Source organism: Solanum stenotomum, chromosome 12 (assembly GCF_019186545.1).
Source record: "Solanum stenotomum isolate F172 chromosome 12, ASM1918654v1, whole genome shotgun sequence".
Classification (NCBI taxonomy): Eukaryota; Viridiplantae; Streptophyta; class Magnoliopsida; order Solanales; family Solanaceae; genus Solanum; species Solanum stenotomum.
Genome location: NC_064293.1, coordinates 23345585 through 23359932, shown reverse-complemented (window position 1 = coordinate 23359932; position 14348 = coordinate 23345585). Strand labels below are relative to the sequence as shown.

General features: G+C 38.5%; 1 protein-coding gene across 2 annotated transcripts in view; it reads left to right on the top strand.

Moving 5' to 3' along the window:
- LOC125846275 (uncharacterized) overlaps positions 1–14348 on the top strand; it is a 70338-nt gene that overhangs the window by 19674 nt on the left and 36316 nt on the right. The window contains exons 3-4 of one of the 2 annotated variants that reach the window (XM_049525653.1): positions 11539–11591; positions 11696–12091. In XM_049525653.1, coding sequence (XP_049381610.1) covers positions 11539–11591; positions 11696–12091 — 449 coding nt within the window. Of the gene's footprint in view, positions 1–11538; positions 11602–11695; positions 12092–14348 lie in introns of both variants that reach the window. The other variant, XM_049525654.1, reaches the window with a different exon arrangement.

Below are 14348 nucleotides of genomic sequence, written 5' to 3'. Positions count from 1 at the left end.
GCATATTTTGAGAACCGATCCACTACTACAAACAAGACTGACTTCCCCCAAGACTTGGGCAAGCCATCAATAAAATCCAAGATGTCTGACCAGATCTGAATTGGAAGCTGGAGAGGTTGTAACAATCCTGCGGGACTTAAATGTTCAGATTTATTGCGTTGACACACCGGGCAGGCAGCGACATATGCAGCAATGTTCTTTTTCATACCTTTCCAGTAGAAATCTCCACGAATTCGGTGCAACGTTTTTTGTATTCCTTCATGGGCACTATCATGATAAGCAGAAAGTATAGTAGGTAGCAAAGGAGAATTCAGTAAAAGGTAGATGCAGCCTTTAAACAAAAGCAACCCATCCTGAACTTGCCAGTTCGAATCCAAATCTCCTAGCTTGACTTTATCATACAACCCTAACAATTTTGATGATCCTGTAAGCTCCTCCCGGATGGTGTCCAGTAATGTGCTACGAGGGGAACTAATAACATTCAAAGAAGGGTCCTCATGTGTCATTCTAGATAAAGCATCCCAGCTTTATTGAGACAACCAGCCCGATACTCCACTGTAAAATCGTAATCCATGAGTTTACTCAACCAATGTTGTTGAGGTGGTGTAGTTAGCCGTTGTTCTAACAAGTATTTTAGGCTGTAATGATCTGTTCGGATAAGAAAAGGGCGCCCCCACAAGTATGGCAGCTAATGTTGTACTGCCTTTGCAAAGGCCAATCAACTCCCTCTCATATGCAGCTAATTTTTGGTCACGAGCTGCTAACTGTCGGCTAAAAAAGGCTAGGGGCTGACCTTCCTGTTGCAAAACAGCCCCTATACCACCTCCTGAAGCATCACATTCTATAATGAAATTCATAGTAAAATCGGGCAACCTGAGTACGGGAGCAGAGGACAAGGCTTGCTGAAGCTTCTGGAATGCATCTAGGGTCAAATCGCTCCACTGGAAGGAGTTTTTCTTGAGTAGACTAGTCAGAGGTGCTGCCAGTTGCCCATAGTCACGAATAAATTTGCGGTAGTAACCTGTCAATCCCAAGAACCCACGAAGAGGTGTAATTGATTGCGGTTGAGGCCAATCTAAAATTGCTTGTACTTTGCTCTTATCTGCCTCCACACCTATAACTGAAATAATATGCCCCAAATATGCGACTTGAGTTGTACCAAAGCAACATTTGGATTGTTTCAAGTATAATCGGTGTGCGCGCAATAACAAAAATACCTTTCGCACGTGAACCAAATGGTCCTCCCAACAACTGCTATAAATTAGGATATCATCAAAGAAAACCAACACAAAGTGGCGTAAGAACTCATGAAAGACCTCATTCATCAAAGCTTGGAAAGTAGATGGGGCATTAGTGAGTCCAAACGTCATGACAAGCAAGTCAAAGTGCCCGTGATGAGTTTGAAAGGCTGTCTTTTCCACATCTACAGGAGACATGCGGACTTGATGGTATCCAGATCGCAAATCTAGTTTAGTAAAGTACTTGGCCCCATGTAACTCATCTAGTAACTCGTCCACTACTGGATTTGGGAACTTGTCCTTGACTGTTTTGGCATTTAATTCACGGTAATCAATACAAAGGCGCCAAGACCCATCTTTCTTAGATACCAATAACACAGGGGAAGAATAAGGGGACTTGCTTGGTCGTATCAATCCTTGTTGCAACATCTGATTACATTGCTTCTCAATCTCATCCTTTTGCCGATGAGGGTATCGATAAGGACGAACAACTACAGGAGCTGTTCCGGGCAGCAAACTAATGCGGTGGTCACATTGTCTCAACGGTGGTAAACTCTTAGGTTCATGGAACAGATCATCGAACTCGGTCAAAAGGCATTCCATTCGCTGCTCATCAGTAATTGCCTTTCCTAGCAGATGCAAAGCCTTTCCACAATACCCTTGTTGTCCTTGAAACAAAATTAATTCCCTTCCACCGAAAAACTCATAGTAAGTGCCGCAAAGTCCCAAAGTATAGGACCCAAAGACTGTAACCACTTCACTCCCAAAACAACATCAAATCCACCCAAGGGAATAACATAAAGGTCTACAATAAAGTTATGTTCACCAATAAAAATTGTTACCCCTGTGCAGACCCCCAAGCATGAACTTTCTCTCCATTAGCAATGGAGATTCTGATGTTGTGCAAGGAAAAAACATCAAGGAGTAATCGACTAGCAGCTGTAAAACTTATAAAATTGTGGGTACTTCCAGAAACAATAAGACTAAGCATGTGATGTCTGTTAATGAGTGCAGGCAATTGCATAGTTTGTGCATGCCTTTGACCTGTAATTGCATGTAAAGAAATTTCCGGACAGTCATCCGGCACTTCTGGAATTGCGTCATCAACTGAATCATCCAATTCCAACCAGAAAAGCCGTTTACACTGGTGAGTGGCTGAATATTGTTCATCACAATTATAGCATAATCCCTTAGCTCTTCTCTCCGCCATTTCTACCCGAGTTAATCGCTTGAAAAAAGGGGTTTGGTTGCTAGTCTGGATATTCGTCGAGGTAGATGAGCCAACTAGACCAGTATTAGACTTTGCTGAGTTCACTGTGCTGCCATGACTTGTCCGAGACTGCTGCCATGCAGCTTTGCAAGTGTTACTGACTCTTTGCAATTGTTGTTTTTTCTCTAAAGCCCTGACTATACTCATAGCCGTCGATAAGTCAGTTGGTTTGAGCAATTGTATGTCCAATTTGATTGAATCATCCAACCCTGCCATAAATATACCCACGTGCAAGTGTTCTGGAATAAGCTCATCAGCCCTAGCCAACTTTTCTTGAAATTGACGTTGATAAATTTCAACTGTACCAGTTTGTCGAAGCGTGGCTAGTTCACCCACTGGGTTGCTGCTTTCAGGAGGTCCAAATAGCTGGAAACATCGTTTCTGAAAATCTTCCCAACGCATTGGTCCCTTCGCTCGTTTAAGCTGATAATACCATAATTGTGCTTCTCCTAACAAGTGAAACCCAGCGACTCCAACCTTTTCTGCATCTGCTGTATGTTGATTTTCAAAAAATTGTTCACAACGATGTGCCCAAATTAATGGGTCGTTGGTGCCATCATAAGTAGGAAAATCCATCCTTGCATACCTTGGTATTGTCGAATTGGAATTTCCACTAGTTTGATGATTCTGATCAGCCGGTTGAATTTGCAGCGTATTACCTCTAGGAGCTGGATTTGTTGATCTACCTGTTGTCGGAGCACTACTGGTCTCTGCCCCATGGACTGTTAGTTTTGTAGAGCCAATTCCCAAGCTAGAAAATTGTTCTTGAATAGCTTGGACAATTTTTTCACCGAGACGTTCCATTGCTGCAAGTTTAGAGTCCATTAGTTTTTCTGTCATCACACGTTCTTCTTGAAACCTAGAATTGATCTCATCGTCCATTGTGTTAGGCTCTGGTACCAAATTGTTAGGATTCTTAGAGAAGGATCAAGTCACAGGACGATGAACAGGGAAATCAAATTCAACTGCCTTTGATTTTCCCTTGCTTTTGTTCGAATTCCTAGATTGACCTATTTTTGTATATGAATTCAGCTCATCAAAGGGAAGCTGAAACCTTAGAGTTCAATGGAAGAGAGAACTCCTATCCCTTGTTTCTGATTAAAATCTGCGTACTTCTTATTCCTCAAATCCTCCTTTAAATAGGAGTCTTCTTACAGTAATAGGAAGTCTTATGGAACTAGGAAACATAAATCCTATTCTAAACTAATAAGAAAACTACTAGCAATATAATTAAATTCTTCCTATTCTAGAATAATAATAAACTACTAGCGTTATAATTAAATCAAGTTATTTGGCTCTCTGTCGCACATATGTCTTGCCCACAAATGCGTCCACAACACTTTGTCATTGATATTGCTATCAATCTTGATCTCTATGGAGTTGAGCACAATTTTGATGTTCTCGGGGCGCTGAGTATTGAGATAATTCCAGTTCCAAAAATTATGAATAAGGACCTCATTCAGATTCAATCCTTCTTTAGTCTTGAATGTTTTGTAGATGGGTCCAAGAGAGCACCAAATATCAAACCAAAAAGGGACTTTTCCTTTACCAATATTCCAGACTACATAGCGCTCCATTTCCTCTTTGATGTCACAAATATCTTTCCAAATGTGGGAGTTCCCTTTGTTCCAGCTTGTAGTAATAGGGTGTACCCTATCACAATATTTAGCTAACATGAATGAGCTCCATAAAGAATTAGTCGTTCTCATGGTCCACCATTGTTTTGCTCTAAACACTTTTCAAGTATCAGTTAGGCTTCTGAAGTTGGCACCTCCTTCGCTGTGTAGGGGTAGCAAAGGCTCTTCCATGCTGCCCAGTGATTTTTATTACCATTATCTTGACCTGACCAAAATAATCTAGCCACCAATTTCTCAATGAGCTCCAAAGTGCCCTTTGGAGGATTAATAGCAGCAAGCAAATAAATTGGAAGAGCAAGCAAAACATGTCTAATGAGGATAGCCCTTGGTATGCCAACCTCTAATCCTTCCTACCACTTTGTTCACTATATCAGAATATAACTCTATTTTCTTCCTACCAGTGGTCAAAGGACACCCCAAATACTTGATGGGGAATTGTTGATATCTCATTCCCGTGATTCTTTTCATCTTGTTGATTGTGACTAATTTGGTCTTGGTACTCATCAAAAAACAACTCTTGTTTTTATTGATGAGTTGTCCTAAGATCTTTTCGTAAGTAGCCAAAGTATTCAGGACCATTCTCATGGATCTCTTGTTCCCATTGCAGAAGATAATGTTATCATCTGCAAACGGAACTTTATGACAATTAGCTTTCATATAGAAACTATTATAACCAACGGTATTATGAGGATTGTTCATTATTAGAGATAAAATTTCAGCACTAAGAATAAAGAGAGAGGGGGAAAGAGGATCTCCCTGGCTAAGACCCTTTTCAGATTGAAAAAACCCATGTCTTCTTCCATTAACAAGTACAGAGTACCAGTTATGGGAAATACAGTTGTAGATGAGATTGACCCACTGGTCATTAAAGCCTAATTTCTTTAGAATCTTCCCTAGAAAACTCCCAAAAAACTCTTGTCATAAGCTATAGTCATATCAAGTTTTATGACTACATTGCCTCCCCTGCTAGGTTTATTGATATCACTAATGATCTCCTGAGCTAGAAGAATATTTTCAGAGATGAACCCTCCCCTTTATGAAACCACTTTGGTTTTTGGAGATGATTTTAGGAAGGATACTGGAAAGTTTGGAGTTAAGGATTTTGGAGATGATTTTAGAAGAAACATTGCAGAGGCTAATGGGTCTGAGGTCTGAAAAGCTTTGAGGGTGGTCTATTTTGGGCATCATGACAATGCAGTGAGTGTAAATTTTGGTGAAAATAGCTCCTCTAAAAAAGGCTTTAACTGCATTATGAACATCATTGGAGATAATATTCCAACATTTATGATAGAACATACCACTTAGCCCATCTAGCCCTGGTGAGCTATTGGTATCAGTTGAAAAAACTGTGCAGTAACTTCTTGTAATGAAGGACTGACATTGATCATATTGTTATCATCATCAGAGATACAACTCTCTATACAACTAAGAGCACTGTAGTCATTGGTGCTAGGTTCATGAGTAAACAAGTTCTGATAGAAGTGTACGACCCCTTCAGCAATAGCTTCATTTCCTTCCAACCAATTATTATTCTCGTCTTGGATCCTTCTAATAGTCAATCTCCTTCTTTTGTCTTTGATAGTGGCATGGAAATAAGCAGTGCTGGCCTCCCCCTCATTGAACCACTTAACTCTAGCTTTCTGGCTCAAGATAGAATCTTGAATTTTGAGATATCTTATGAATTCAGCTTTGCATTTGGAGAATTCACACCTACTCTCAGGAGTATTATTAGGGAGGCAAGTACCCTCCAGATCCCTGATCAAGGTCTCCAATCTTTAAGGCTCTTCATAAATATCTCCAAAAGTGTTTCTGGACTGAGAACTAAGAGTTTTGGTAGTGTTTTTGATCTTTTGTTGGAGAATGTACAGAGGGTTACCGTGTATATGGACATCCCAGCTATTATGAACAGTATGTAAGAAGTTTGGATTTCAGTCCAGAAATTAGGGAACTTGAAGTATTGGTGCCTTCAATGTTTTCTTGGAGAAGATTTAATGGGAATTGCAGACCTGGGAACTTGCTTGAGAAAGTACCGTATCTCCGTAACTTGATAAAATCCATCTTGTTTACTAATAACGTCAACCCTCTTAAATAGAGGTTTACGGTGGCAAGAGTCCTTAGAAATAACATAAGTCCTATAAAACTGAAATAATAAGAATCCTAATCCTCTAAGGGAAGTTCTATTTGACTAACAAAATAATTTAGAAAATATTAATTATCATCTAACCTATTAATTCCTGTAATATTGTTTCCTGTCAAACGCATCAATAACATTGCTCCCTTCCTGGAGAAAAAGCTTGTCCTCAAGCTTGAAGTCTGGAAAGCCAGATTTGAAATGATGCGCTGTCTCCCAACTAGAGTCCTCAGCAGATAGGACATACTGCTGAAACAGAATTTCCCAATTACCATGATTAAGACACGATCGGAGCACAAAGCAAGGGGTGGGAACAACACGTCCTTCTTGAACTGGTGGAAGAGTAGTAGGAGTTGCAGGTAGCTCACCACTTGAATGGATTAAGAAGTGACTCATGAAATACATCATGAAGCTTCTTGCAACCTGCAGGTAGGCCAAGCTGATAAGCAACAGATTCGATGCGCTTCAAGACTGCAAAAGGACCATAATATTTTAGTGCAAGCTTATGATATACACGACCAGCTAGAATTTTTTTGGCGTTATGGATGTACACGTCACCAGACACAAAATCCTGGAGAAAATTCCACATCGCGATGTCCCTTATCATAAATTGTTTTTATCTTGTGTTGTGTCCGTTGGAGTTTACCTTGAATGTGGATGAACCAACCATGTAGGATTGCAACTGGGGAGGCTCATGGCCATAAACAACTTGAAATGGGGATGCATGAAGTGTTGAATGGCAAGAAGTGTTGTAGCAAAATTTAGCCCAGGGAATCCAGTCTATCCATTTCGTATGACAATCACCCACCAAGCATCGCTGATACATCTCGATCGTGTGATTAACCTCAGTTTGACCATCCGATTGTGGATGATAAGCTGATGGAAAAAGTGTAATTTAGTCCCACATAAAGAAACAATTCTTTCCAGTGCATACTAGTGAAGAGGGCATCTCGATCACTGGCAATTGATTCTTGTATACCATGCAAACGAACAATATTCTCAAAGAAAACCCTTGCTCCCGAAGATGCATCATACGGATGAGCTAGAGAAATAAAATATGCATGTTTAGAGAACCTGTCCACCTCCACAAATAACATTGTTTTACCTCATGATTTTGGTAGGCCATCTATAAAATCCACTGACATATCCGACCAGATTTGATTAGGCAGTTGTAAAGGTTGTAACAGTGTTGCTGGACTCAAATTAACAGCCTTATTACGGTGGCAAATTGAACAGACAGCAACGTAATCCTTGATAGTTGTCTTCATTGCTGCTCAATAGAAATCCTTGCGAATACGCAACATAGTCTTCTGAACACCTTCACGTGTGCTACCATGAATCTCGGAGAAGACAAAAGTTACCAATGGTGAGTTTGGCAAGAGATTATCACTACCCGATCCTTCGAGTCATGATAACTCACTAGTAGGTAAGTCAACCCGTAACCCAGAACATTAAGTAATGGATATAGGGGTAGAAATGAGGCGGAAGTAGTAATTTAATAACAAAAATAGAACAATCGAAGGAAACAAACCAAAAGATATATACAATAGATAAAGTCACAAGTACGGAGTTGTCTAAAACAAAAGAGTACAAGTCCCAAAAGTGGACTCAAAATAAAAAGCTTGTCTCAAAAAGCAAAAGACAAGCTATCAAAGTATAGATAGAGACAGACAAGTCCAGAACGCCAAGTGCTCACCCTCGCCTCTAATCCAAAGCTGCAACAGGCTCAAACGATCAACGCTCATAGCTGGTGCTTGGACCTGCATCACGAACCAAATGTTGAGTGTAGCATGAGTACCAAAGCAACATGTACTTAGTAGGCATCATAAGCCGACTAAACGTGAAAAGTAAAAGCAATATGAAATGATGGAATCTAGCCACAACAGAGGTCAAAGCAAAATTTAAAGAAATGCGCACGAGTGTACTAATATAGAAAAGAACCAAGTACAACTAAACTCAATCTAACTGGACCCCATAAGCCCAAAAGGTACACTCGTACGCAAGTTTAAGTATAAACCCGAACAGACCCCCTTAAGGCCGACAAGTACACAAAATCACTAAGTCTATTGAGGATGAATCTTGGTGAGTCTAGAGCCGGATAAGGTATAAATCAGACCTCTAACCGCGAATAACTCCAAGTAATCAATAAAAGCCGCCCAAAGCTAAGGGGTGCAGAGCACGGACCTCGAACCGCGGATGGTCCCCAAAGGGGCAATAGGCTATAGCCAAAGTGTATCGACTACGTCACATTTATGTCCAAGATCTTAACAGAAAGGATGAAATCGTGATGGGAAAGCTAGTTTATGTGCATCAAATGTATTTTCTCAAGAGGAGACAAATTATGGAAGCCCTTGTTCTTGTTTCTTGACATGCCTATGATTTCTGAATTTTGGAATTCATTCAAGGAATTACAGACTTGGGAACTTGTTTGAGAAAGTTTTGAATCTCTGTAACTTGATAAAATCTAACTTGTTTTATTAGTGTTAAGAAGTCCCACATCGGTAGAGGGATGGAAATTTGGTCTACTTATATGGACTTGGACAAACCTCCCCTCATGAGCTAGCTTTTGAGGTTGAGTTAGGCTCAGGTGCCATATCTTTACATGGTATCAGAGTCAGACCCATCCCAATTTGTTGTTCACAGATGTTGGGCCCCCATTTAGAAGTGTTCACGCTCCAGTTGAGGTTTGGGCGTGCGAGGGAGTGTTAAGAAGTCCCACATCGGTAGAGGGGTGGGAATTTGGTTTCCTTATATGGACTTGGACAAACCTCCCCTCATGAGCTTGTTAGAACATGAATAGGTTTATACAATCCTATTAGAATAGGAATAGGTTTATACAATCCTATTAGAATAGGAATAGGTTTACACAATCCTATTAGAATAGGAATATGTTTATACAATCCTATTTAGAATAGGAATATGAATACAAATAGGAATAGGAATATTAAATAGTATCCTACTTGGTAAATGATTGTATTCTAGTGTCTATAAATAGGATCTCGATGTAATAATATAGACACAACAACAATTCAATAATATTCTTCTCCTATATTTCTCACATGGTATTAGAGCCTCTACGATCTTGGTAGAAAATCAAAGAGCTTCCGCTGCCGGCGGGTGGCACCCATATATGCTGCACGTTTGGCCAATGATTATGTTAGCAAAAGTTGGGTCACCATGTATCTTTCATATGACTATTTTCTCATATCTAATTTGTGTAGCATCATGCCATCATTCCGGCAACTACTTTCTTATGTCTAATTCTTGTAGCACTGTGTCATCTTTCCGGTGACTACTTTTTCACCATGTATCTTTCATGTGACTATTTTCTCATATCTAATTTGTGTAGCACCGTGCCATCTAGACTACTTTCTTATGTCTAATTCTTGTAGCACCGTGCCATCTTTCTGGTGACTACTTTTTCATATTTAATTTGTGTAGCACTGTGCCATCATTCCAGTGACTACTTTTTCATATATAATTTGTGTAGTACCGTGCCATNTTTCGGCGACTACTTTCTTATGTCTAATTCTTGTAGCACTGTGTCATCTTTCCGGTGACTACTTTTTCACCATGTATCTTTCATGTGACTATTTTCTCATATCTAATTTGTGTAGCACCGTGCCATCTTTCTGGTGACTACTTTTTCATATTTAATTTGTGTAGCACTGTGCCATCATTCCAGTGACTACTTTTTCATATATAATTTGTGTAGTACCGTGCCATCCTTCCGGTGACTACCTTTTCTTTGCATATCTGATTTGCGTAGCACCGTGCATCTCTCTGGACTACTTTTCCTATTTAATTTGTGTAGTATCGTGGATTTTTATGAACTATTTTCTCATATATGAGTTGCATATCATCATGTGTCTTTTCAGTGGCTCCTCAGATTTGATTTGCATAGTTCCATTCATCTTTCCGGTGACTCCTCAAATCTGATTTGCGTAGGGTTGTGCCATCATTCCAACCCTACCCGTATAATTTTTCTTTTTCAGTAGGGTCGTGCCATCATTCCTACCCTACTTATATTATTTCTCTTTTTCAATGGGGTCGTTCCATCAATTCAAACTATCATATATAATTTCTATTTTCTAGTTGGGTCGTGACATCATTCTGACCCCACCCATATAATTTTATTTCTTAGATTGTGACCACTTTTAGCCATCAAATCTAATACTCCGGCATATTAGCATGTTCCGGCCTATTTTTCAGTGACTTGTTTAATATCGACTCATCTATTGATTCCAACATGATCCATATACTTTATACTAGATTTTGAGCACTTACAACGACCGGTGCATTGTGAAGAAGTCTATATGGAGCAACCACCTAATTTTGTTGCTCGGGGGGAGTTTAGTAGTCTTGTATGTTGATTACGGAAGTCACTCTATGGTCTGAAATAGTCTTTGCAAGCTTGGTTTGGGAAGTTCCAACACTGTAATTTTATCACTCGGTGTTTTATCGACATTATGCATCAAATTCAGTATTTCATGAGAAGATTAAGCACATTGAGATTGACTGACATTATGCATCAAATTCAGTATTTCATGAGAAGATTAAGCACATTGAGATTGACTGACATTATGCATCAAATCCAGTATTTAATGAGAAGACAAGCACATTGAGATTGACTGTCAATTTTGTGAAGTCGACTGATCAACTTGCAGATATCTCACCAAGCCCCTCATTGGTCCTCGTGTTAATTACATATGTAACAAGCTAGGTACATGAATTGTATGCACTTTAGGGGGAGTGTTAGAACATGAATAGGTTTATACAATCCTATTAGAACATGAATACCCACAATCCTATTAGAATAGGAACAGGTTTACACAATCCTATTAGAATAGGAATAGTTTTATACAATCCTATTTAGAATAGGAATAGGAATACAAATAGGAATAAGAATAGTAAATAGTATCCTACTTGGTAAATGATTGTATTCTAGTGTCTATAAATAGGATCTCAATGTAATAATGTAGACACGACAACAATTCAATAATATTCTTCTCCTATATTTCTCACAATTAGTAACGTCAACTCTCTTAAATGGAGGTCTACAGTAGCAAGAATTAATTCAGAAATAACAAAAGTCCTATAAAACTGAAATGATATGAATCCCTAATCCACTGGGGGAAGTTCTATTCGACTAACAAAATAATTCAGAAAATATTAATCATTATCTGTCGTATTAATTCTCGTATCTGTAATATTGTTTCCTGATGAATGCATCAATAACATAACACTCTTATTCTGAAACAGGATTTCACGAACAGTTTAATGGAACAATTGCAGCTAAAGAGACTGAAAATCAGGTGGCAGATGGTAGCTTCTTATTGCTTATGACTACAAAACTGTTGTTTGACTTGGTGAAATACATATTACTTAATGACTTTGCCTTTTTTGTTTCTAATAATAGGGGATGGAAAATGCGAAGATGGATTGTGGTGTTGACAATCTGTGTAGTGACATGCCTTGGCTTAGTGAGTTTACCTCAGTAAACCGTAGTGCTTTCCTTGGGGCTGATAATACAAGTCTTAATAGTGGGGATTCCTGTAAAATTGATGAATTCCAACGTTTTGAATCATTCTTATCAAAGTTTTTGACAGTTTCAAGAGACTTATTTCTTCCTCCTGAAAGGCTAAAATTTGGTGTGGTTCCCGATCGAGTGTTGCTTTCATCATTGAACGTTAAGGATTCTGGATCATGGTTGGTGACATTGCATTTTGCTGGATGCCCCAGTTGTTTGAAGGTTCTCAAAGAAGGTGATGATCTCAAAGCTTTTGCCAAGATTCAAGCTTGGCCAGTTGCAGAGGCAAGTTTTTGTTGTTTCCTTTGTCCTTATGTTGATCCAGCAATTTAATGGATCATTTGGCTTTGCGTAAATGATTGGAAAATTGTGTTTTGGATTCTTGATTACTTTTTATAAAATCGCACTCTCTAGATTTTCCTAGTTACACATTTGAATTTTCCTTTAGTGGGGGTATTACTCATGATACTTTAGTTAATTGTTCGCTTTTCCCATGTGGATTCTCTACCATACTTGTACATCCTTTATGAAGAGGTTTCCTGTCAAACTATTAAATCTTCAAGATCTCATTTGATTTTTTTTCTTTTAATTGGGGAAGTATTTTTTTTCTCCGAAATTTGGCATAAAAATTTCCTCTCTACTTTTGTCCTTTATGTTCAAATTTTACACAACGCCGAGCTACATTGGCAGCCTTTTACTCGTACTTTAGTGAGATTGATTCGTCTACTTCCTATGTTTGGGAAATCTCTTTTTAATCAATTAATGTGTTTTTTGTGGAAATGTGTGACCATCTCATTTAAAAGCTTAAGTTGTTTTAGAGGATATACTTTTATTTACTTAAATATATCTCTAACATGTCCTCACATGTGCGGGCCTAATTGTTTGTTGAACCAAGCACATTAAAATTCTATCAATGAAAGTTGGCAATCAGATTTGATTGCAGGACCTCTACCATTTTCTCTAAAAGTTTAAGTGGCTACAGAGGACACACTTATTTAGTTAGTTATATCTTCAACAGTTCTCATTTAGAAAAGTCGAATCACAAATTTCCTTTCTTATGTACATGCCAGATCATGAATTAGTAACTGCTTCCAATGTCCAAAAAAATAAATAGCAGTTTTGTGGAACTTTCCATTTTCGGAATAGTTACGGAATTTCCATTAATCTGGTTTAGTTCATCAACTCAAATGTTGAAGAAATATTAAAATATATATAGTCAATCAAATCTTTTTATCCTTGTTTCTAGAAAGAAAAGAATATGGAGAAATTTTAGGTCTCACCGAATCACACGTAGAGATATTGATAACATAAAAACCGATTTCTTGGTTTTGTGCCAGCTCGAAGGGAATTTTGTGAAGAGAAAATGGATTATGGGAATATGTGACTTGAACTACTACGAATGTGGGTGACTTGGAATTTCCTAGAGAATCGCTTTGGGGAGGTGGGTAGAGGATGTGGGGTTTGAAAACAGTGTTGTTAAAGTGAAAAACATTAAAAAGTGCTCCAAATCTATTGGGCTTTAACCGCAAAGAACTGGACTTTAGTTAAAAAAGGTGCAAAGAAGAAAAAAATACACATATATATGTAATGTAAGAAAAAAGTGCTTCTTCATTCATTTCCTGAACAGCTAAAAAATCTATTTTCCAATCATATACTTATTATTTAGTACCGTTGCAGGTGGGCATGGAGACAACTTTGTTGGAGCCCAATTATGTCTATGTAGCATTTGCACATGTAAAACACTTATTCTTGAAAGTACAGGGGGCTGTATGCTACCTTTTTGTTAGTTTTGTTAGAAAAGCTTCAACAGTTTAAGAGAAGGCTAAGTTGTGGACGTGTGAGTTGTCTTATAAGTGCATCCTTTATCACTCTGTATCAAGGAGAAGACTGAAAAAATGTGGCTAAAAGTAGTCCCAAACATCAAAAAACTCTCGGCTAATAAGTTGGATAGAACCTTGAGTTAGAAGATAGAGTGTTTCATTTTGTGTAATCAACATGCCTTAATTTTCAGGACACAAGCAGCTTGGAATATGTTGTCTTGGTGTTTAAGCTTCTCCACTTGGGGATTCATAAGAAAAAAGAAGAGCAAATCAGTTAGATATAAATTATAATCACAAGTTGGTGTTCCAATACTTGAAACAACTCCAAAGACCATAAGATGAAAATTGATGGGAGGAGAGGATGATGGGATGGGAAGATATGGATCATTATTAGTACAATCATATTATCATAAGCTCTTGGAGAGGGAAGAAATGACTTTCCCTGACTTATCAGTTTGGATCCCAGAGCTTTTTCACTTGACTAGAGCAAAGGAGCAATCTTGATAGCTGAGAATTTGACAAAAAGGAAGATTACACATGTTAGCTGGTGCTTTGTGTGCAGATGTTTTGGTGAATATTTGGATCACCCTCCTCCTACATTGTCAGGTAGCAACTTGTTTGTGATGTGAGATTTGAGATGGTTTGGGTTGCAATGGGCAATGCCAGGCTCAGTGAAGGAGGCACTCTCTAGTTAGAATTTAGAAGAAGGAAGAGTAGTCGAA